Source organism: Phyllobates terribilis, unplaced genomic scaffold, assembly GCF_046119375.1.
Source record: "Phyllobates terribilis strain yellow unplaced genomic scaffold, ASM4611937v1 Scaffold_10__3_contigs__length_209671492, whole genome shotgun sequence".
NCBI classification, from domain to species: domain Eukaryota; kingdom Metazoa; phylum Chordata; class Amphibia; order Anura; family Dendrobatidae; genus Phyllobates; species Phyllobates terribilis.
Window position 1 is genome coordinate 163,591,032 of NW_027362770.1, and position 26,025 is coordinate 163,617,056.

Consider the following 26,025-nt stretch of genomic DNA (forward strand, 5'->3'; position numbering starts at 1 on the left):
TTTTGTTCGACAAAGCCACCAGACATTTAGGAACTAAAGACTAAAGACAGAATATAGGGATCCTCATCCTGAAGGAAAACTGGGGTTCACTTACTTTTTAAAAAAAAAAACACATTTAATTGGCTGCTAAATATGTAACAGGCGTTTTTTTAGCGATGGCTTCCTGCTGGAATAAATTGAGCTCGTCCCTGAGATGATCCTTTATTCCCGTTCCATAGAGGAGTCTATTACGCAGCGATGCTATAGAGCGCTCCTCTTCATTGAAGTCAAGGATTTAATGTCTGACCTGCCATTGATAAAACACCGCCCCCATTGAATTAGTCACGTGACCATGTTTATGTACGGCAGGAGGCGGATAAGAATAGGAGCCATTTGATGCAGTCTTTTATGCAGTGAGACAGCTTTGTGCTAAAAAAACAAGATTAATAAAGTTTAAAAAAAAAAAAAAAAAATTGGGTTTAGCAAAATTTTGGGGGGTCCAGATGACTATTTTATTTGAATGGGAGGGTCTCCTAACTTTCCCCTGACTGATGTTTTAATAACCACTCCTTTTGTTCTCAGTGAGGTTTGACGTCTACCATCACCAACCATAGTAGATCTCATGGGGCTGATTCTCTGTCACCCGGTCATGCGTGGGGCTTTTCCACTAGCTTTCAAACTCTGCCAGTGCAATCGGGCTATTATTAAAAGTAGAAACAAGTGTTACTCACTTTCTGGAGGGGTGAGATATCCCATCCATAGGTCACCTGAAATTCAGCCAATCAGATGCCTCAGTGCTCAGGGGTCTGAATGGACAGGATGACATCACATTTTGCAATATCAGTCGGCCCATTTATATGAAGGCAAGGTAGAAGTGGAACACTGACTTATAGAGTGTCTACCTCCAGTGATGGGGAGCTAATTTGCATATTTATTTTCCCAGAGAACATTGCCTGGCCCATAAGATTCACTACAGCAGCTTGTGGTCTCTACAAGATCTAGTAACCCCCTATATCAATGCTGACATAATTATATTATAATGGATCCCTCACTCCAAAAAAACCTCTGGGGCTGGGACCCCCATCAATCCCAAGAATGGGGCCATGGAGTTGGGTGAATGGAGTAGGGGCGAGAATCTCCGTCCATCTCACCACTTAAAATGAGGGTTTCAGAGCCATGATTTTTGAACCCACCAAGTTATCACTAAGATAGAAATAACCCTTTAAGAATTTCTTAAAGGGAACTTATCACTTGCCCTAAATATGTATTTGTTTTACCCACCATAAAAGGTCCTGTTTTTCTGAATCTGGTGATATTTTTCTTTTTTTCCTGGGCCTCTCTGTTCCAGAGATATGGACATGTATATAACACTAGTCTTTTTAGCCAACTAGGCGCGGTCCTCATTGACATGCCCACGCAGAACAGTTGAGACCTTCGCCCATTTGGCTAAAAAGACAACAGAGAAGAAGGGGCGATATCTCTGGAACGGAGAGGCGCAGGAAGAAAAGAAAAACATCGCCGGATTCAGGAGAACAGCGGCATTTACAGCACATTGAAATAAGGAATAAAAAAAAATACATATTTTTGACAGGTTCTCTTTAAACGGTACGTTCTTTACAGGATATGCAACTTGAGGGTGAAAGCGACAAAGTAGAGGACAAAAGTATGAGTAAGCTCAATGCCAGGCAGCGGCTTCCACACATGAGGGGAAATCAACAGGCCGAATGTGAGTTGTTGTTTTTTCTAGCCGCTAATTGTGGAAATGCCGCCACCATGTGCATCGTAAGCCGCAGTCGTTTAGAAGAATTAGACCTGGCAAGGCAGAAGTAAGTGAATATACATTACACGGCCCAAGGTGATGAGTGTGCAGAATACGTGCATATTATATTTCAATGGTCTAAAGAGGTCGTATTTAGCAGTAAGTGGCATCAGCAGTATTACTACGGCGAAACACAGACATAATCAGAAATAATGAAGTAGGTCATAACAGACTAAGCATCTTCATAGCGTAGGCATTATAAACACCGGGCTAATGCTAAGATAAGAGCGAGGAAGGGGAAGGAAGTCATGCTGAGATGAGAACCGAGTTACATAAATTCATATGACCTCACTAGGGAGCCCCCGAGGATCAATGTGCTTTATTTTGCAGTGTATGGTGGTATTATTTGAGAGGAGTATAACAGTATTAAGTGGGTATTATATGGCAATCTTAACATGATTTAATCAGTCCTAAATTTGATTGCAAATAGTGTATGCTCCTCTTAAAAGGGGTGGGGTTTAACAAACTCCACCCAAAAAAGGGCACTCCCATTCAGGTTTGGACAGTCAAGGGGGAGGAGCTTAAACATACCATCCAAGATGTTGATGAGCATTTAGGATATGCTCTGTGTATGGCTACTACTGTATACAGTATTACTTGGGCACTATATGATGGTACTAGATGGTGGCCTGATTCTAACGCATCGGGTATTCTAGAATATGTATGCGGCCGACCGGGCGCAATCAGCAGAGTATTGTTTAAATTTGGCGCCAAAATCGCTGATTGGTCGCGGCCGGCAACCTCGACCAATCACCAAAGCGGTGTTTAAATTTGGCGGCAATATCGGTGATTGGTTGCGGGCGGTGGCCGCGACCAATCTGCGAAACGTGTTAGTGAGGACCGGAGAGCGTGTTTAAATTTGGCGCCAAACTCGCTTATTAGTCGCGACCAATCAGCAATATGGTGTTTAAATTTGGCGCCAATGTCGCTGATTGGTCGCGGCCGGCGGTCGCAACCAATCAGCAAAGCGGTGTTTAAATTTGGCGCCAATATCGCTGATCGGTCGCGGCCGGCGGTCGCGACCAATCAGCAGAGCGGAGTTTAAATTTAACGCCAATATTGCTGATTGGTGTTTAAATTTGGCGCCAAAATCGCTGATTGGTCGCGGCTGCGACCAATCAGCAGAGCGGGGTTTAAATTTGGCGCTAGTAATGCTGATTGGTCGTGGCCGGCGACCGCGACCAATCAGCAGAGCGGTGTTTAAATTTGGTGCCAATAATGCTCATTGGTCGCGGCCGGCGACCGCAACCAATCAGCAGAGCGGTGTTTAAATTTGGCGCCAATGTCGCTGATCTGTCGCGGCCGGCGACCGCTCAGCAGAGCGGTGTTTAAATTTGGAGCCAAAATCGTTGATTGGTCGCGGCAGGCGACTGCGACCAATCAGCAAAGCGGTGTTTAAATTTGGCGCCAAAATCGCTGATTGGTCACGGCCGGCGACCACGACCAATCAGCGAATCTAATTAGTGAGAACCGGGGAGCGGCGCTGCCTGTGCGGGTACTTCCGCTGCGAGCAGCCAGGAGATGAGCGGCTGCTCGCAGCAGAAGTATCCCGTCCGGCGGCGCCGCTTCCCGGTCCTCCCTTCACATTTGCAGTCGGGAGATCATCGGCCCTAGGCGCTGATCTCCCGATGGTAGCCGCATGGAGGGCAGCGGCGCCGCCGGTTGGGGTCCTTCTGCTGCGAGCAGCCGGGAGATGACTGGCTGGCGCCAGTCATCTCCCGGCTTCATCGCCGCTGACTTCCGTGCGGCAGATGAGCCACTAACGGCCGCCATCTTTTTCTGAAATCCCGCGTCACTGATTGGCCGCGGCTGGACCAATCAGCGACGCGGGATTTCCTGGACAGAAGGACAGACAGACAGAAGGGATAAGACGATTATATATATTAGATTATATGGTAATATATGGCGTATACACTCACTATTCGGCAGAACCATTTTGACTTTTCATAGAGCCTCTTGCTTGGCTCTGGACCCTGGTCCTCCAAATAGATAGACCCTCCGGAGGTACGATGGATACGCCACAAATATTTAAGATGGGAATACTAATTTAAAGGGGCATTCCAGTCTACTCACTAGGTAGTTGATAATTTTTAGACTTCTGTGGGTTTCATCACCAAAACATTCACTCTTGTTGGATCAGGGATATAAGATAGGTGATAATTTTTAGACTTCTATGGGTTTCATCACCAAAACACTCACTCTTGTGGGATCAGGGACATAGGATAGGTGATAATTTTTACACTTCCATGGGTTTCATCACCAAAACACTCACTCTTGTGGGATCAGGGACATAGGATAGGTGATAATTTTTACACTTCCATGGGTTTCATCACCAAAACACTCACTCTTGTGGGATCAGGGGACATATGATAAGTGATCATTTTAAGACTTCTATGGGTTTCAACAACAAAACACCCACTATTGTGGGATCAGGAACATTCCCTGTCCTCGCCTAGCCACAAACCACGGAGTTGGATGAAGAGCATAGTCGTATATATATGCCTGCCACTCATTTCCTATGGAAGAGCAGTGCTTGGCTATCTATCTTCATAACGGGAAGAACAGTCTGTCTTTTCGGAGATCTCTCAGTATTGGGGCACCTACATCGATATAAAAATTATCACCTATCTAGTAGATAGGTTTTCATTTTGGAAAAAAGGTTTTGCACATTTGGGGCCAATTTTTTTTTTTTACATAATTCCATGTATTTTGGGCAATTAAATATTTTTGCAATTGTATTTTTGGCCTGTAAAAGCCAAACGGTGCAAAATACGTAATGCAACCCAATTGCAAAAATTATTTTTAGCCCCAAATACATGTATTTAAGTAAAAAAAAAAAAAGTTCTCCAAGGTGAGCAAGCCCTGTAAGCACATCCTCTCTAAAAAGCTGAGCTGACCACTAGCTTTGTATAAAGACCCCTGTTACTCATTACTTCCCCACCCAGGCTTACACACAGTAGTATTATGGTATTTTTCCTGTAAGTTTACTGTAAAATCTATTGCTATGAGGACATCGACGTGCGGTAATAATAATGCCGTAGTGTGATGATTAATGTACAGGAGCCGAGCGATCAAAGATTCTAAGTACAACACGTTGCACGGACGTCGCTCATAAATAGTCATCTCTCAGTCCTTGCTGGAGGCGTCCTGAGTCCCCAGCAGCCAGGTGCAGCTTCATGCACTATTAACCGGCTCCATCCCTCCAGAGCGCCAGTATGTAACCACCATACTATATGGGACATAGTACAGAGGCGGCTCTACCAAGTAGGTGAATGGGACTGGCTTAGAGGGGAACTCCAGGAATGATGCAAGTTTTGAAGTAGTAATTCTAGGAACTCAGATAGATAGATAGATAATAGATAGAAGTATAGATAGACAAGTTACTGCCATAAAGGGGAACTCTGGAACTGGTACAGTTTTTCCGCAACCCTAGATTTCCCTAGCTATCGATGATACAATCAAATGGTTGTTGTTATATAGGGGCTGCTCCAGTATTAAAAATAATATACATTGTAAATAATGAAAAAAAAAACATAAATAATAATATTTGCCATTTACATGCTGTTAAAAAATCCTAGTGTTCAAAATGTATAGCAATGTGCATGTCCACCTCCTGAACCGAGTGCTGATGGACACACATGCTCAGTCACTCCCTCCACAGTCTGTTCTCTGTATACTGCTGAGTTTCTCATAGAAATACATTCCTGACTGCTTGCCAGGAAAGGAGAAGAGCGTCTGCTAGCATGTTAGCAGCATGGCAGTATTCCCTTCTGTGGATGAAGGAATGTAGGAAGGAACCATTTAGTCAGCTGCCAGAGGGAGAAGGAGACTGAAGGAAGGAACCATATAGTCAGCTGCCAGAGGGAGAAGGAGACTGAAGGAAGGAACTATGCAGTCAGCTACCAGAGGGAGAAGGAGATTCAAGGAAGGAATTATACAGTCAGCTACCAGAGGGAGAAGGAGACTCAAGGAAGGAACTATACAGTCAGCTACCAGAGGGAGAAGGAGACTCAAGGAAGGAACTATACAGTCAGCTACCAGAGGGAGAAGGAGACTCAAGGAAGGAACTATACAGTCAGCTACCAGAGGGAGAAGGAGATTCAAGGAAGGAACTATACAGTCAGCTCCCAGAGGGAGAAGGAGACTCAAGGAAGGAACTATACAGTCAGCTACCAGAGGGAGAAGGAGACTCAAGAAAGGAACTATACAGTCAGCTTCCAGAGGGAGTAGGAGACTCAAGGAAGGAACTATACAGTCAGCTACCAGAAGGAAAAGGAGACTCAAGGAAGGAACTATGCAGTCAGCTACCAGAGGTAGAAGGAGACTCAAGAAAGGAACTATACAGTCAGCTTCCAGAGGGAGGAGGAGACTCAAGGAAGGAACTATACAGTCAGCTACCAGAGGGTGAAGGAGACTGAATGAAATAACTATACGGTCAGATACCAGAGGGAGAAGGAGACTTAAGGAAGGAACTATACAATCAGCTGCCAGATGAAGAAGGAGACTCAAGGAAGGAACTATACAGTTAGCTACCAGAGGGAGAAGGAGAGTCAAGCAGGGAGCTATACGGTCTGCTACCTGAGGGAGAAAGAGACTCAAGGAAGAAACTATACAGTCAGCTGACAGATGGAGAAGGAGACTCAAGGAAGGAATTATACAGTCAGCTGCCAGATGGAGAAGGAGACTTAAGGAAGGAACTCAAGAAAGACTCAAGGAAGTCAGCTGCCAGAGAGAGAAGGAGACTGAAGGAGGAACTATATGGTCACCTGCCAGAGGGAGAAGGAGACTGATTCTATCCACATCCTGCCCCAGGAACACTAAGGGGACACAGGATAAAAAATATATAAGCTACTGACGGGTAAAGCATGGCGTATTTCCTGGAAAACTGACAACCAATAAGTCCTACAACACATTTTTTATGTGAATTTTTATATGGCTTTCCTACTAATTTTTATCTAATTTCTATAATCATCTGATAATCTAAAATATTTAATAATTTGGCACCTTAAAAGTAATTTGTGATGATTTGTTGTTCCATTTCATGCTGGTGTCTTTTTAAGAGGTTAAGAAATAAAAGTTTGTCTATAAAGTGTCGACTGCAGCACAAAAGATTTAAAATAATACTGCTATTTGACGATAATTTCAATATTGGCCTAGGGACAGACTACCAATAGCATCATAAGAATGCCACTTTCCAAAGGTGATTGAATTTGGTGATATGTGCCCCGATGTAACACATATTTCCCATATAGCAGTCGTATTGGGCACTAGTATGTGATCACTATATGGCGGTATTATCTGGCCAAATGTATCCTATTATTTGGGCACTGTATGGCTCTGCCATGTGTTCATTGTACAGCAGAATTATGTAGCCACTAGTACTATGTGGCATGTGGACACTGTATGGTGCTGTTATTTAGACACGGTATGTTAGTATTATATAAGAAGTGTATGGTAACTTTTTCTGCTGGGTATTACAATGTGGGAAATGTACAGTATATTTGAGCTCAGTATGGCACTGCTATGTGTTCAAAGTATGGCAGCAATATTTGACCACTATTTGGTAGTATGTGGGCACTATATTTTGACACTATATGGTGGTATTTATTTAATATTTAATAAGACGTTTATTCCTCTATCCAACAATGAAGATCCCCTCCCACCCACACACTCACAGATGTACCCTTCTTCCAGCAGGGGTCTCTGAGGCCCTGTACCAGGTTCTGGTGTTCTGAGAGCCATGACGTTACTTTTTCCATCCTTGGTAGATGGATAAGATGGCTCCACATCATGTTTTCTCGGCACATAAGATCTGGGGTTTGGCCTGGGGTCTGATTTCTGGGGTTTGGTCTGGCGTCTGATATTTGGAGTTTGGTCTGGGGTCTGATTTCTGGGGTTTGGCCTGGGGTCAGATTTTTAGGGTTTGGTCTGGGGTCTGATTTCTGGGGTTTGGTTTGGGGTCTGATATTTGGAGTTTGATCTGGGGTCTGATTTCTGGGGTTTGGCCTGGGGTCTGATTTCTGGACTTTGGCCTGGCGTCTGATATTTGGAGTTTGGTCTGGGGTCTCATTTCTGGGGTTTGGCCTGGGGTCAGATTTTTAGGGTTTGGTCTGGTGTCTGATTTCTGGAGTTTGGTCTAGGGTCTGATTTCTGGGGTTTGGTCTGGGGTCTGATTTTTAGGATTTGGCTTGGGGTCTGATTTCTGGCGTTTGGACTGGGGTCTGGTTTCCGGAGTTTGGTCTGGGGTCTGATTTCTGTGGTTTGGCCTGGGGTCAGATTTGTAGGGTTTGGTCTGGGGTCTGATTTGTGGGGTTTCTCTGGGGTCTGATTTCTGGGGTTTGGTCTGGAGTCTGATTTCTGGAGTTTGGCCTGGGGTCTGAGTTCTAGGGTTTGGTCTGGGGTCTGATTTCTGGAGTTTGGTCTGGGGTCTGATTTCTGGGGTTTGGCATGGGGTCTGATTTCTGGAGTTTGGTCTGGGGTCTGATTTGTGGGGTTTCTCTGGGGTCTGATTTCTGGGGTTTGGTCTAGAGTCTGATTTCTGTGGTTTGGCCTGGGGTCTGATTTCTGGAGTTTGGTCTGGGGTCTGATTTCTGGGGTTTGGCATGGGGTCTGATTTCTGGAGTTTGGTCTGGGGTCTAATTTGTGGGGTTTCTCTGGGGTCTGATTTCTGGGGTTTGGTCTGGAGTCTGATTTCTGGGGTTTGGCCTAGGGTCTGATTTCTGGAGTTTGGCCTGGGGTCTGATTTATGGAGTTTGGCCTGGGGTCTGATTTCAGGGGTTTGGTCTGGAGTCTGATTTCTGGGGTTTGGCCTGGGGTCTGATTTCTGGGGTTTGGCATGGGGTCTGATTTCTGGAGTTTGGTCTGGGGTCTGATTTGTGGGGTTTCTCTGGGGTCTGATTTCCGGGGTTTGGTCTGGAGTCTGATTTCTGGGGTTTGACCTGGGGTCTGATTTCTGGAGTTTGGCCTGGGGTCTGATTTATGGAGTTTGGCCTGGGGTCTGATTTCAGGGGTTTGGTCTGGAGTCTGATTTCTGGGGTTTGGCCTGGGGTCTGATTTATGGAGTTTGGCCTGGGGTCTGAGTTCTAGGGTTTGGTCTGGGGTCTGATTTCTGGAGTTTGGTCTGGGGTCTGATTTCTGGGGTTTGGCATAAGGTCTGATTTCTGGAGTTTGGTCTGGGGTCTGATTTGTGGGGTTTCTCTGGGGTCTGATTTCTGGGGTTTGGTCTGGAGTCTGATTTCTGGGGTTTGGCCTGGGGTCTGATTTCTGGAGTTTGGTCTGGGGTCTGATTTCTGGGGTTTGGCATGGGGTCTGATTTCTGGAGTTTGGTCTGGGGTCTGATTTGTGGGGTTTCTCTGGGGTCTGATTTCTGGGGTTTGGTCTGGAGTCTGATTTCTGGGGTTTGGCCTGGGGTCTGATTTCTGGAGTTTAGCCTGGGGTCTGATTTATGGAGTTTGGCCTGGGGTCTGATTTCTGGGGTTTGGTCTGGAGTCTGATTTCTGGGGTTTGGCCTGGGGTCTGATTTATGGAGTTTGGCCTGGGGTCTGAGTTGTAGGGTTTGGTCTGGGGTCTGATTTCTGGAGTTTGGTCTGGGGTCTGATTTCTGGGGTTTGGCATGGGGTCTGATTTCTGGAGTTTGGTCTGGGGTCTGATTTGTGGGGTTTCTCTGGGGTCTGATTTCTGGGGTTTGGTCTGGAGTCTGATTTCTGGGGTTTGGCCTGGGGTCTGATTTCTGGAGTTTGGCCTGGGGTCTGATTTCTGGAGTTTGGCATGGGGTCTGATTTCTGGGGTTTGGTCTGGAGTCTGATTTCTGGGGTTTGGTCTGATTTTTAGGATTTGGCCTGGGGTCTGATTTCTGGCGTTTGGACTGGGGTCTGGTTTCTGGGGTTTGGTCTGGGGTCTGATTTCTGGGGTTTGGCCAATGGCCTGGGGTCTGATTTCTGGGGTTTGGTCTGGGGTCTGATTTCTTGGGTTTGGTCTGGGGTCTGATTTCTGGACTTTGGTCTGTGGTTTGATTTTTAGGGTTTGGTCTGGGGTCTGATTTCTGGGGTTTGGTCTGGGGTCTGATTTCTGGACTTTGGTCTGTGGTCTGATTTTTAGGGTTTGGTCTGGGGTCTGATTTCTGGACTTTGGTCTGTGGTCTGATTTTTAGGGTTTGGTCTGGGGTCTGATTTCTGGGGTTTGTTCTGGGGTTTGATTTCTGGGGTTTGGTCTGGGATCTAATTTCTAGGGATCTGAAATTTGGGGTCATATTTAGCATCAGACATTCTAGGATCTGATTTCTGGGGTTTGGTCTGGGGTCTGATTTCTGGAGTTTGGTCTGGGCTCTGATTTTTGGGGTTTGGTTTGGTCTGGGGTCTGATTTCTGGTGTTTGGTTTGGGGTCTGGTGTCTGGGGTTTGGTCTGGAGTCTGATTTCTAGGGTTTGGTCTGGGGGCTGATTTCTGGGGTTTGGTCTGGAGTCTGATTTCTTGGGTTTGGTCTGATTTTTAGGATTTGGCCTGAGGTCTGATTTCTGGCATTTGGACTGGGGTCTGGTTTCTGAGGTTTGGTTTGGTGTCTGATTTCTGGGGTTTGGCCTTGGGTCTGATTTCTGGACTTTGGTCTGGGGTCTGATTTCTGGGGTTTGCTCTGGGGTCTGATTTCTGGGGTTTGGTCTGTGGTCTGATTTTTAGGGTTGGTCTGGGGTCTGATTTCTGGGGTTTGTTCTGGGGTTTGATTTCTGCGGTTTGGTCTGGGATCTAATTTCTAGGGATCTGAAATTTGGGGTCAGATTTAGCATCAGACATTCTAGGATCTGATTTCTGGGGTTTGGCCTGGTGTCCAAATTTTTTTTCCAAATCTGCCGTCTGAATATTGGAATCTGAATATTGGGGTCTGATTTCTGGGGTTTGCTTTGAGGTTTGAATTATAGCATCAGATCTGGCGTCTGAAAAATGGGGTCTTGGTTCTAGGGTCTGATTTCTGGGGTCTGAATTACGAGGTCTGGTGTGATGTCTGAATTTTTGGGTCGGACGTATCTGGCATATAAATATTGGGGTCTGGATTCTGGGGCTTGGTCTGAGGACTGGAATAATTTGGGTTCTGGGGGGGATTAATGGCAGGAAAGGGTCTAGTGAGGATGAAATATAAAGGAAGTATTCCAAAAAAATCTATATTTTGTCAAACCCACCCCAAGGCAAGCCATGCCTCAACCACCAATGCCGATGTGCCAATGTACACTTGAGGTCCGGAGTAAAAAACTAGCATAGACAAATCGCAACGCTGCAGCCAATCATATTCCTGACACTTGCAAATTGACAGGCAGTGGCATATTGGTTTTACATTGGCAGGAAACTCACACCAACTTGAAGGTACTGGTGAACACTACTTGTGCCAGCAGAGCAGATCCATCTATTGACAAGGGGCGTTGGGCCTTTAATAGCCCACTGAATCCTCTTCCGCATCCTCCGATACTATTAATATTTTTTATTGACACCCAGAAAGTTTGGGGAAACTAAAAGAAACTGTATCCATCATTATAATGGTATCTGGTGCCAGTTTAGCATACAAACCCCCTTCAGGTCAAGCCACAAGGTTTAATTGTTTCCAATGCATGTTCCACTGTCTACCAGCAGTGGTCGGTCGGTCACCAAGGCAACAAACTGTAAGCAAAAGAAAAGTGTTAATATCTCAAGAACGGTTGAAAATTGTAATCTTGCACCTTGTTATTTAAGCACTTATTATGGCATTGTTATTTGGACACTTCACATTGTTCTTTGGACACTGTTCGGCATTGTTATTTGGGAACTGTTTGGCATCATTTGGGTGCTGTTTGGTACTTTCATTTGGGAGCTGTTTGGCATTGTTATTTGGGAGCTGTTGGCATTGTTATTTGGGAGCTGTTTGGCATTGTTATTTGGGAGCTGTTTGGCATTGTTATTTGGGCTCTGTTTAAAATCATTTGGGAGCAGTTTGGTACTTTCATTTGGGCACTGTTTGGCATTGCTATTTGGGCACTGTTTAACATTGTTATTTGGACACTCTTTGGCATTGTTATTTGGGAGCTGTTTGGCATTGTTATTTGGGCACGGTTTGGCATTGTTATTTGGGCACTGTTTGGCATTGTTATTTGGACACTTTGGCATTGTCATTTGGGAGCTGTTTGGCATTGTTATTTGGGAATAACATTGCATTGTTATTTGGGCACTGTGGGCATTGCTATTTGGGAGCTGTTTTGGTATTGTTATTTGGGCACTGTTTGGCATTGTTATTTGGACACTATTTGGCATTGCTATTTGGGAGCTGTTTTGGCATTGTTATTTGGACACTGTTTGGCATTGCTATTTGGGAGCTGTTTTGGTATTGTTATTTTGGCACTGTTTGGCATTGTTATTTGACACTGTTTGGCATTGTTATTTGGACACTCTTTTGCATTGTCATTTGGGAGCTGTTTGGCATTGTTATTTGGTCACTGTTTGGCATTGTTATTTGGACACTGTTTGGCATTGCTATTTCGGCACTGTTTGGCATTGCTATTTGGGAGCTGTTTTGGTATTGTTATTTGGGCACTGTTTGGCATTGTTATTTTGGCACTGTTTGTCATTGTTATTTTGGCACTGTTTGGCATTGTTATTTGGACACTCTTTTGCATTGCCATTTGGGAGCTGTTTGGCATTGTTATTTGGACACTGTTTGGCATTGTCATTTAGGAGCTGTTTGGCATTGTTATTTGGACACTGTTTGGCATTGTTATTTGAGAGCTGTTTAGCATTGTTATTTGGGCACTGTTGGGCATTGTTATTTGGGAATTACATTGAATTGTTATTTGGGTACTGCTTTGCATTGTTATTTGGACACTCTTTGGCATTGTTATTTAGGTATTGTTTGACATTGTTATTTGGACACTGTTTGGCATTGTTATTTGGGCACTGTTTGGCATTGTTATTTGGACACTCTTTTGCATTGTTATTTGGGAACTCTTTTGCATTGTTATTTGGGAGCTATTTGGCATTGTTATTTGGGCACTCTTTTGCATTATTTGGACACTGTTTGGCATTGTTATTTGGACACTTTTGCATTGTTATTTGGGCACTGTTTGGCATTGTTATTTGGGCACTCTTTTGCATTGTTATTTGGGCACTGTTTGGCATTGTTATTTGGGCACTGTTTAGCATTGTTATTTGGGCACAGTTTGGCATTGTTATTTGGGCACTCTTTTGCATTGTTATTTGGGAGCTATTTGGCATTGTTATTTGAACACTTTTGCATTGTTATTTGGGCACTGTTTGGCATTGTTATTTGGGCACTCTTTTGCATTGTTATTTGGGAGCTATTTGGCATTGTTATTTGGGCACGGTTTGGCATTGTTATTTGGGCACTGTTTGGCATTGTTATTTGGACACTCTTTTGCATTGTTATTTGGGAGCTGTTTGGCATTGCTATTTGGGCACTGTTTGGCATTGTTATTTGGACACTCTTTTGCATTGTTATTTGGGCACTGTTTGGCATTGTTATTTTGACACTCTTCGACATTGTTATTTGGGAGCTGCTTGGCATTGTTATTTGGACACTCTTTTGCATTGTTATTTGGGCAATGTTTGGCATTGTTATTTTGACACTCTTCGACATTGTTATTTGGGAGCTGCTTGGTATTGTTATTTGGGAGCTGTTGGCATTGTTATTTTGGAGCTGTTTGGCATTGTTATTTGGGAGCTGTTTGGCATTGTTATTTTGGAGCTGTTTGGCATGGTTATTTGGACACGCTTTGGCATTGTTATTTGGACACTCTTTGGCATTGTTATTTGGGCACTGTTTGGCATTGTTATTTTGACACTCTTCGACATTGTTATTTGGGAGCTGCTTGGCATTGTTATTTTGGAGCTGTTTGGCATTGTTATTTGGGAGCTGCTTGGCATTGTTATTTGGGAGCTGTTGGCATTGTTATTTTGGAGCTGTTTGGCATGGTTATTTGGACACGCTTTGGCATTGTTATTTGGACACTCTTTGGCATTGTTATTTCGACACTCTTTTGCATTGTTATTTGGACACTCTTTTGCACTGTTATTTGGACACTCTTTTGCACTGTTATTTGGGAGCTGATTGGCATTGTTATTTGGACACTCTTTTGCATTGTTATTTGGGCACTGTTCGGCATTGTTATTTGGACACTCTTTGGCATTGTTATTTGGACACTCTTTTGCAATGTTATTTGGGAGCTGATTGGCATTGTTATTTGGACACTCTTTTGCATTGTTATTTGGGAGCTGTTTGGCATTGTTATTTGGGAGCTGTTTGGCATTGTTATTTGGGCACTGTTTGGCATGGTTATTTGGACACTCTTTTGCATTGTTATTTGGGAGCTGATTGGCATTGTTATTTGGACACTCTTTTGCATTGTTATTTGGGAGCTGATTGGCATTGTTATTTGGACACTCTTTTGCATTGTTATTTGGGAGCTGTTTGGCATTGTTATTTGGGCACTGTTTGGCATGGTTATTTGGACACTCTTTTGCATTGTTATTTGGATGCTGTTTTGCGCTATTATTTGGTCATTTCATTGCATTGTTGCCTTATTTGGGTCACGTATGACATTGTTACTTGGGTGCTGCTGTGCGTTATTATTTGGATGGTACTTGGTATTGTTTATTGGGCATTTTGTGTTCACGTTTAGGTTTTGTACGTGGCTATTATTTTTGGACTGTATTGAGGTAGTAATTATTTACTGTATGGTAGGATGCTGTATACCATCATTGTTTGGACACTGTATGATACTGGTAACCAGACAATGGCTTTGGTATTTCTACGCTGTATGGCACTATTAGTGCTCTCTATGGCATCATTATTGAGGCACTGTATAAAACTGGTAAGTAGACACTGGTTTGAGTAGTTGTATACCATATGGCACTATTTGGACACTGTATGGCTTCATTATTTGGGCACTGTATAATACCGGCAATGAGACATGAGATAGTATGAATATTGGTACTCTGTATAGCATTATTTGGGCCCTATATATCACTGTTACTGGGCACAGTGTAATACTGGTAATTAAACACTAGTACGAGTCAAGTACATTGTATGGCACCATAGAGGCGCTGTATGGCACTGTTATTTATAACACTGGTAATTGGACACTGATGTATTTGTATGTACTGTGGCACTATTAGAACACTGCATGGCATTAATGGAGCATTGTATATAACTGGTCATTAGACACTGGTGTGAGTATTTGTAAACTTTATCACACTTTTTGGGCACTATGGCTTCATTATTTGGACACTGTGTAATAAAAGTGACTAGACACTGTACACTATGGATATTTGCACTGAGTACTTATACAACGTATGGCACTATTTGAACCCTGTATGTTATTTGTATGTGTTTGGTACTGCCTGGTATGTGTTATTTGTACACTGTATGGCACTATTTGGGCACTACATGGTACGATTGTGGTTAACACTGGTAATTAGACAACGTACGGTATATGTACACTGTGTAGCATTATTTGAGCATAGTATGTCCCTGTTACTTGGTAAAATATGGCTATTATACACAGTATGGGACTTTTTCAGCACTGTATGGTGCCATTATTAGAGCTCTGTATAATACTGGTCATTTAGATACGGATATTTTTACTCTGTGTAGCACTATTTGGGCATTATATGCCATTTCCATTTGGGTCCTGTATGATACTAGAGACTGAACGCTGTATGGTAGGTGTATTTATTGACTTTACGGCACTATTTGAGCACTGTATAATACTATTACTTAGTCTCTACATAGCATAGCTATTTGTACATGACTTTATTTGGGCACTGTAGGCCTGATATTTGGGCGCCATATGTTAATGATAATAAGGCACTGTATGGCATGATTACTTTTGACCCCATATGGCGGTATTATATAATGCATGCCAACAGAAGAAACCCAACAGGGCATCATGCAACCTAAGTTATATGATTAAAAGGAGATTTTCCTATACACAATCCATGGTCCAGATATTAAACATCTGCAGCCAGATTTTCAGGGTCCGAAAAGCCCCTCTAACCACATAGTAAACACACGTAGGACTAAAGTAATCCATACAAATGAAAAAGATCAATACGTTATCCCCATTGTATACGAGAGAAAGACACCTGACAGCATAAAAAGGCAATAAACGCCCAATAATAAACGCGGAAACTTGCGCTAGAACGAGGGAAGCAGAGGAACCATGGGATTGACTAATAAAGATGTTTTATAAACTTTATCCTCATCGATCACCATTAAAAAGCGACTGCGGTCACTACAACTAACTGCATAAAAAAAAAAGAAGAAGAAAATGAACAAAAAACAAAGGCCAAGATAATATCAGCGAGGCAATATGTAAAGCAAACAAGCAGCTGTGGTCTGAATCCCCCCACCGTGCCGCAGCCCTTCATCAACCAGCTCCATATTTAACTGGGCTGCATGTTGTGTGACAAGAATTAAGTCAGTAGCGGGATGGGTTGACGACGCGCGTCAGGTTATTACACCCCTGGCCAATGAGATTTATAGAGCGATGAAAAAAAAAAAAAAATGAAGCGATGAACTGAATGATAATGTGTCGCTCAAAGTACAGTTTATGAAGCAATTCCATAAACTACGAAAGATAATGGCGGCGGCGGACGGACGCAATGTGAGGTTGGAAGGCAAAAAGAAAAACTTAAGAAACAAAAAAAAAGAGACGATGCATTAAAAATTAATGAAGTTGTAATAATACTGCCATATGTGTCTAATGTAGTATAACCGCAACTATAAACTTGTTAAAGCTCTACAATTCTAAGCTTGTTTTAGTAAATAATGATCAAAAGGACTACAGACCATCGTAATATAAAAGTGCAGATACTGAAGTTGGGGGAGGGTATGATAACATCTTGCACAGGAGAAATGACTGCAGATGTGCTTTGTAAAGCAGAATCTAAACAGGCGAGCGAGGACTCGTAAGTAAGGGGGGAAAAAAATTCTGCACCATTGAAAAAACCAACCAAAGTCAACAGCTTGCTTGTCGAAAGCAACAACAAAAAAAAAGTATCTGATTTCCGATTGCATGCGGTGATTAAACATCTTTGTGTGTTGTGTGTGAGTAGAAGGTGGAGAAGGAAGGTGGTGGTGGTGGTGGGATTGGATTTTTATCCCCTCCCCCCTCCAAAAATGGCATCAAAGCAATCAAAATGGTAATGTTCAGCATGAATGGGGCCCCATCCCCCATCTGAAACTCTGCAGACTTTTTCTCCATGTTTGAAAGAAAAAAAAAAACAACACCCCTTTTCCGCGGACAAAATGGAAGCTTCCACTACCAAACTGAGAGTGCTGTTGACGGACCCCAAAACTCGAGCAGAAGTAGGAGAAGAAGCTTAAATCGGAGACCCCCCGGAGAGATGGGGGATTAGGATGGGTCGGAAGAAGAAGGAGCTGTCTTAAGTTCGGTGCTGAAAACTGCTGCATTCCGAAGGAAGAGCTCGATCGATTCCATTCCGAACGGGGGGGAGGGTCGTAGGGGTGGAAAGAAATATCAAAGCTGCGTAAATTCGGCACAAAACACAAAATATCGTTCTACCCTTCCTCAACCTAAACACACGAGACGTTGGGGGCATTCGTCTACGAAAGACGAGGTGTGAAAGTTACGGTTGCGCATTTCGCTACACAGAGAGAGAGAGGAAGAAGAAAGCTTTTCAATGGCATCTGTCCATGGTGCTGAAAGGCGCACGACCACACAACACACATTGCCTCCCCCTCCCATTTCCGGCACAGCACAACCAGGGAGGAGGGCTAGAAGAGGAGGTTGGGGGGTGGTGGTGGTTGGGGGGGTTGGAGAGAGAATTACACTTCTGGCAAAGCAAGTATGTCTCCTGTTATACAAATAATATATTAGCGTACAGATTGCCATGACATGGCAGGTGGGCTCACACACACAATTTGATCAAAATGTGCACTAAGAACCCCACGCACCATGATAGAGATATTTCGATACTGTAGAATGAAACTTTACTTAGTCAACGGCACCTGTTTACTATGACTTATAAGGAGGCACGTAGTAAACTTTTGCTTGTTTTTTACTTCCGGCAACCGTAGAGTTAACTTTCGAGAGTAAAAGTGTCTTGGTAAAAAGAGAGGAGGAGGAGGAAAGGAGAGAAAAAAAGTGCTGAATGGATTGACTGCCGCAGCAATCTGCAACAAAGGGGACTTCCAACACCTATCTGCTGCCGCCGAGCCGCTCGTGAAAATAAATGAAAATGAACACCCACCACCTCCTCAAATCAAAGTCCATTTTATTTGACACCTACTCTAAAAGCATGTCGGCCAACTCAAGATGGACGCCTAGAAAAAAAAAAGCCAAAGAAAAGCCATGTAACTAGTGAGTGTGTGTGTTCGAGAAGAAAATGGTGCACGCGGTGAACTCAACAACCTTGACGGAGCTCAACCGGAATCCTTCACTTTGGAAGGGTGTTGACAAAGTAAGAGAATGAGTCGATACGACATCATGTTACCGATGTGTCACCGAGGCATGTGTCATAATTCATCTTGGATGGACTCTTGCAGAGAGAACTTCTTCTTCCACCCCCACCAACCCTTGACTAGATACCATACAAGAGAACAAAACTGTAGTCAACAACCATCTACAAGAGTTCTGGTGGTCCAAACACAAGAGCTCGAAGAGAGAGAGAGAGAAATAAAAGTCAACCCCCCTCTCCATCGGTAAGAGTCAAAAGATGTTAATGATGTGATAGATGGATCTCAATGAGTATCTCCTACCTCTTTTCCGTAAATATCCATGGAAAAAAAATAAGAACTAAGATGAGTCTACTCCTTTTTCATGGCCATGATGATTCCACCATGATAGATGCCAAGCTGATAAAGTTTGTCATCCTTGCAGTGCACAGCTGTACTCCATCAAAACACAACCAATCCAAGAAGCACCAACCAGAGGACAACCAGAGGAAAGAAGAACATAAAAAAATAGCCAAAAAGAAAAAACAACCCCCAACAACCGCCGCATTTACCTGTGGATCTTGCTTCATCCGTGCAAGTAGTTTATAAGGAGGTAAGGAAAAATATGGATTCTATGGTTCCTCGCGCAAACAAAGTATATTCCAGGAAGAAAAAAAAAAAAAAAGAAGAAGTAATGTCACGAGAGGAGGAGGAAGGAGAAAGTGTTTCAAGTTTGATGGAAATGGGGAGGAACAAAGAACCAAGTAAACACACTGTGAGTGTGCAAGGCAGTTTCCCCCAAGCCAGCTCATAAATATTCAGGTCTCGTCCTAATCTCCACGCAGCAGCACCGCATTACTTCCAAATCCTTGTTGCTTGCTCTAGCAAAAGACAAGAGAGGGAGGGGGCAGGGAAAGAGGAGGGAGGGGAGGAAGAAGTAGTGAGAGAGGGAGGAGAAAAAGAGAAAGGGGGAGAGAGGGGAGAAAGGGAGGGGGCTGTGGGAGAAGAGAGAAGCAAGGGGAAGGGTAGGGAGAAGGAGGGGGAAGAGTGGGGAAAGGGCAAGCAAAAGGGGGGCGCAAAAGGGGGGAGAAAAGTGAAAGTGGCCGCTGGAGAGCGATAGTGATGGAAAAGCGAAGAGGTGACGCAGCAGCATGAAGTTCTTCGAGGAGACCATAGAAATATTGGAGTATGAGGCAAGGCGGACAGATGGCAGAGAGTAAATATGATGAGATTGGAAAGTAAAAGTGATGCAAGCCAATGTACTCCGAGCATCGAAGGGGAGGAGGCCGCGCGCCAACACGACATTGTACTACGGGGAATGTTTACTTTCAGCGCATTCAATCAAAGAAAGGATGGAAGAAGAAAAGAGGGATTTATAGATGTAAGAAAGTGGAAGAAAGGAAGAAGGGAATAAAAGAAAAAAATGGAAAGGAAGGAAGAAGGAATGATAGAGAGAGAGAGGAATCTAGAAAAGATAGACAGCAGCAAGGAAGAAAGGACGGATGGAATGAATGAAGAAAGTAACGGAAGAGAAGGATAGACAAAAACAAAGGATAGATAAAAAGACGGCAGAACAAAAGGAAGGATAAAAGAGGTATGATAGATAAAGAAGGAAAGGAAAAAAGTTGGGTGAGAAATAAACGAAGGAAGGAAAGAAAGACAAAAATAAAGGCTAGAAAGACGGCTGGGAGAAGAATGAGAAAGTAAGTAAGAAAGGAAAAAAGTGGGAATGATAGAAAAGAGAAAGAAGAAAGAGAAAGTAAGAAAGTGAGAAAGAAAAAAGAAAGATAGAAAAAAAGAAAGGAGGAAAAGAAAAAAAGAAAGGAAAGAAAGAAAAAAACGAGAGAAAAATAAAGGATAGATAGAAAGAACGCAGGAAGAAAGAATGAGAAAGTGAGAAAGGAGGGAAGGAATGAAAGAAAAGAAAGACAAAAATACAGGATAGAGAGAAAGATGGCAGAGAGAAAGAATAAGAAAGAAAGAGAAACAAAGAAAAAAGTGGGAATGATAGAAAAGAGAAAGAAAAAAGAAAGAGAAAGAAAGAAAACAAGAGAGAAAAAAGAAAGAAAGGAGGGAGGGAAGGAAGGAAAGAAAGAAAAGAACGAGAGAGACAAAAAAAAAGGATACATAGAAAGACCGCAGGAAGAAAGAATGAGAAATAGAAAGAAAGAAAGAAAGGAGGGAGGGAAAGAAAAGAAAGGAAAGAAAAGAACGAGAGAGACAAAAATAAAGGATAGATAGAAAGAACGCAGGAAGAAAGAATGAGAAAGTGAGAAAGGAGGGAAGGAATGAAAGAAAAGAAAGAGACAAAAATACAGGATAGAGAGAAAGACGGCAGAGAGAAAGAATAAGAAAGAAAGAGAAACAAAGAAAAAAGTGGGAATGATAGAAAAGAGAAAGAAAAAAGAAAGAGAAAGAAAGAAAACAAGAGAGAAAGTTAAGTAGACGTTCCGGAGGAGACAGTTAGGGGAAGATGAATAATAATAAAGAAGCGGGGCGAAGCTGGGAGAATTTTTGTGTAAAGTTTGACAGGAGGAGTACAGAAGGGAATTAAGACGGAGGAAGAGAGCTAATAGGATAAGATGGAAAGTGTAAGTGATGTGGTGGTCACTTACTCCACATCCATGTAGATGAGGTATTTAGGACGTACTTGCCTAGAACTGCACAAAGTACGGAGGAAGAGTGTTAAAGTAATACACTGAAGAAAGGGTTAAAATGAGCAGAGAGATGAGTACAGACAGAATATACATAGTGTGGATATAATATCCGGCAGAATTCTTAGAGGCCTGTTAATGTACATTATAAATGTGAAACAATCACGTTGATATCTTCTTTCTATGCAGAGTTATGACGCCTTGAAGTTACAGGCCCAAAGCCTGAGGCTGCAGTACTGAAACAGTCATCTGATCACATTGTTTTGTCCAGAAATGTTGTGGACCCCTGACAACATCTACATTAATATCTACATTCTCCTATAGAAAATTAATGGAGTGGTGGTGCCGCTTAAGGCCAACGCAGCGCATTCATGGAAATAGTGAGGGTCCCAGTGGTGGGACTGAGAGTGCTAACTTGATATAACCACTTAAGAAACATAAGGGGGTCTCATAGGGAGCCTAAAGTCTATTAGAGTCGTGACTCTAGCGTTCCTCAGCGTTTAGGTTGGTGTCTTAGACCAATGGTTCTCATTCAGTCAGGCCAACTCCTACACGGGGCTTGTATGTTCTTCATGTTTTGGTGGGTGTTCTCCAACTCGTGCTCTAGACAGTTAAACGAGTCCTACAAGATCAGAAACAGCACCCCCAATTGTCCAGAGGTTGCGTTTGGTCCCATCCACCTCAATAGGGCTGAGCTACAATACCAGACACAACCTATGGTCCACTGTAGAAGAACGCAGTCATATATATATGTTTAACATTGTTGAAACCATGACCTTAGAGCTAGAGTATTGAGGCTTCAAAGAGACTCACCAAAAAAAAAATATAAAAAAAAAAATAAAATGTCCTTTACTGTAGATTAGAAATGTGAAAACCGTGTTTTAATATCTAATTTCGGTGCTGAGATATGATCTCTCGAACTTGTAGGCCCAAAGCCTACAGCCACGTTGTGGTGACAACACTTCTGATTTCAGTCATTTCCATCGTTGTCATGGGAACCATGCATTGATCCAAGTCACCAAATACATCTATTTTGCAGCGTATACATGTAATTGATACAAAACATGGTGGATAATAAGTAGATATCATTGTATTTGGTTATTTGAGCTCGGCCGTGACAGAAATCAGTAGGGTTATGTCGTGCCGAGAATCTCTCTCAGGCTTCGGGCCTGTAACTTCTAGATATCGTATCTCAAGATCGAAATAAGATATCGAAAAACAGTTTTCACATTCCTAACACACAAGATGGGAACCGAATGACTTCTGTTGTAGTCCCTGACGATTTGAGGACAGAAAATAGTCATATATGGTGCTCCTATGGCCTATATGAACCTCCGCTTTTAGAAAAATTGGGAGAGAATGATTACATCGCCGCCATTGTAGTCAGACGTCCACCTGACGCCTGACTCTAGAAGGTAGCCATAATTTAGAGGGACCCTCTTCAGTTCGAATTTGCTTAAAAGGCCATGTGACAATGTGTTGTTCAAAGTGGATAATCCCTTTAAAGACTTTTCAGAATAGGGACGTTTAGGTCCTGACCGAGAACACCCAAGACCCTCACCGTAATCCCCCTGGCCAAACCCCCAAAAGATTCACTTTTGGTCTCCTCAAATTTACAAAAAAATTGGCATAATCCTGTCAAATTCGGGACAATTGGCATGTATGAAAGTGATTTTTGGGGCTCATCATGCTCCAAATTACTAAATATAACACATGGGCGCATGACCTTGGCAGCCAGTTGGTTCCATAAAAATCACTAATCCTTGCCAAGAGTCCCCATGTTGCTAATACTTGGGATCGTAAGATATGCAGATATAGCAAAACCATGTCCAAAAGTGGACATTTTGGTGGTGTTTATGAGGCTTTAAGGGGACCTGTCACTTGCCATAAATATGTAATTCTTTCACCTGGTGTAAATGCCGCTGTTCTCCTGAATCCGGCAATGTTTTTCTTTTGTTCCTGCTCGTCTCCATTCCTGAGATATGGCCCCCTGTATCCAGTCTTGTTAGCAGAGTGGGCGTGGTCATCGTTCCTACTCTGTGGGCGCCTAAATGAGGATCACGCCCCCTTGACTAACAAGACTAGAGTTACGTATTAAGAATAGAGGGCCGTATCTCAGGAACGGAAAGGCGTACAGACCAAAGAAAAATATCGTCGGATTCAGGAGAACAAGGCCATTTACACCAGGTAAAACCTTACATAATTGTATAAATTTCCCAAATTTGAAGCTATCAATATTGTTGCGGGCATAGTTGTAATTTTTAGTCATTTGGGTTGAGGTTATACATTGTTATTATTGGGGGTCGGACGACCCCCTTTAACTGGTGTTTTTACAGTTAATGACCCGTTTGGTAGTTTGTACAGTTCTTAAAGGGGTTTCTATCCTATAAGAATCCTGCTTGGTGCTTTTCTTCTTGCTTCTGTAGTACAAGACTTGTTACTCATCAGGTACATCCACTTTTTTTTCTTTTTTTTTTTTAGAAATAATATATGTTGCTAAGAGACACAACACTATAATAGAAGATTTGTGACACGCGTGAGTGATGTGTCTTGAATCCTGTAAAGCGACAGATAATATTTACAGCAATCCAGGCACCAAACTCTCTTTCAATTATTAATCCACCTAAGATTTGTGCTTTTTTATTTCTTTGGAAGACGTATTGAGCTAATTCATACTGTCACATTCCGGTTTACAAATCTAACCTATAGCGTCTCGCTGGATATGCCGGGTAGTATTTAAAGGAACAGTTTCAATGTCTTTAAGGAGTAACTAAACTTTATTTTTCTTTTTTAAGAAAAAACTTATGAAACTTTGCAAATCACTTCATTAGGGAATGTGTTTTCATTCATGTAAAAAAAAAATTGAACTGACCTCCAAATGCCTCCAACTATATCAGCGCATACTCATTTGGAGTACAGTCATGGCCAAAAGTTTTGAGAATGACACCAAAATTATATTTTCACATGATCTGCTGGCCTCTGGTTTTTATTAGTGTTTGTCTGATGTTTATATCACATACAGAAATATAATTGCAATCATATTATGAGTACCAATAGGTTATATTGACAGTTAGAATGAGTTAATGCAGCAAGTCAATATTTGCAGTGTTGCCCCTTCTTCTTCAAGACCTCTGTAATTCTCCCTGGCATGCTCTCAATCAACTTTTGGACCAAATCCTGACTGATAGCAGTCCATTCTTGCATAATCAATGCTTGCATTTTGCCAGAATTTGTTGTTTTTTGTTTGTCCACCCGTCTCTTGATGATTGACCACAAGTTCTCAATGGGATTAAGATCTGGGGAGTTTCCAGGCCATGGACCTAAAATCTCTATGTTTTGTTACATGAGCCATTTAGTTATCACCTTTGCTTTATGGCAAGGTGCTCCATCATGCTGGAAAAGGCATTGTTGGGCGCCAAACTGCTCTTGGACGGTTGTGAGAAGTTGCTCTTGGAGGACATTCTGGCACCATTCTTTATTCATGGCTGTGTTTTTAGGCAAGACTGTGAGTGAGCCGATTCCCTTGGCTGAGAAGCAACCCCACACAGGAATGGTTTCAGGATGCTTTACAGTTGGCATAAGACAAGACTGGTGGTAGCGCTCACCTCTTCTTCTCCGAATAAGCTGTTTTCCAGATGTCCCAAACAATCGAAAAGGGGATTCATCAGAGAAAATGACTTTGCCCCAGTCCTCAGCAGTCCACTCCCTGTACCTTTTGCAGAATATTAGTCGGTCCCTCATGTTTTTTCTGGAGAGAAGTGGCTTCTTTGCTGCCCTCCTTGAAACCAGCCCTTGCTCAAAGAGTCTCCGCCTCACAGTGCGTGCAGAAGCACTCACACCAGCCTGCTGCCATTCCTGAGCAAGCTCGGCACTGCTGGTAGTCCGATCCCGCAGTGAAACAGTTTTAAGATACGGTCCTGGCGCTTGCTGGTCTTTCTTGGGCGCCCTGGAGCCTTTTTGACAACAATGGAAGCTCTCTCCTTGAAGTTCTTGATGATGCGATAGATTGTTGACTGAGGTGCAATCTTTGTAGCTGCGATACTCTTCCCTGTTAGGCCATTTTTGTGCAGTGCAATGATGGCTGCACGTGTTTCTTTAGAGATAACCATGGTTAACTGAACAGAAACAGTGATACCAAGAACCAGCCTCCTTTTAAAGTGTCCAGTGATGTTATTCTTACTTAATCATGACTGATTGATCGCCAGCCCTGTCCTCATCGACACCCATACCTGTGTTAATGGATCAATCACTAAAACGATGTTAGCTGCTCCTTTTAAGGCAGGACTGCAATGAAGTTGAAATGTGTATTGGGGTTTAAAGTTCATTTTCTGGGCAAATATTGACTTTGCAAGTACAGTAATTGCTGTTAAGCTGATCACTCTTTGACATTCAGGAGTATATGCAAATTGCCATTACAAAAAATGAAGCAGTAAACTTTGGAAAAATTACTATTTGTCTCATTCTCAATAATTTTGGCCATGACTGTACAAATGATGGCAGTGATAGGGGCAGCTCAGCCCCTGTATCTTACTAACCCTGGGGGAGTACAGATGATGACAGTGATAGAGTCAGCTCACCCCCTGTGTGTGTCTTACTAACGCTGGGTAGGAGACTACAGGAGATTGTTATGATGAGCAGAGCACTCAGAGGAGGAGATATGTGCTACTGACACTTTCACTGCCATCAGCTGTACTCCTAATTATATCACTGTAGCTAAAGGAAGGCAAAAAGACTGGAGAAAAGCAAGGATTTAGAGTCCACTTTTTTTTTTACAAGAATGAAGATAACCCCCCACGCCCTAAAAAAAAGATTTTTTGAAAAGTTTCAAAACTTTCCATGATGGCCAAAATTATTTTAAAAAGTGTAGTTGCTCCTTAATGGCGTTCTCCATCTCTCATTTTTTATTTATTCCTTTCCTATTTCCAATTTTCCTGAGTATAGGTGGTAATACCTAAGATAGATAATATTTATCAAGTCCATGCACATGTTTGAAACTTTCAGGGTCGTTCCTGCAGCTCGAAGTTGAGTGTCCACTAATGTTGCCCTTTGTTCGATGCAATTATGAAGTAGTCACCATTGTGTGAAGCCTGTGTTAAAGGGGTATTCTCATCTCAGACATTTTTTTTTTTGGATATGCCAGAAACCT

At 42.8% G+C, this 26,025-nt stretch overlaps 1 protein-coding gene across 2 annotated transcripts in view; it reads right to left on the minus strand.

The window, feature by feature from the left end:
• The window catches only part of PHF21B (PHD finger protein 21B), a 118,627-nt gene extending 99,504 nt beyond the window's left edge, over positions 1-19,123 (minus strand). The window contains exon 1 of one of the 2 annotated variants that reach the window (XM_073650056.1): positions 18,798-19,123. In XM_073650056.1, the coding sequence (XP_073506157.1) occupies positions 18,798-18,815 (18 nt within the window). In that variant the 5' untranslated portion in view covers positions 18,816-19,123. The remainder of the gene's footprint in view (positions 1-18,797) is intronic. The other variant, XM_073650055.1, reaches the window with a different exon arrangement.
• Positions 19,124-26,025: the final 6,902 nt, after the last annotated feature.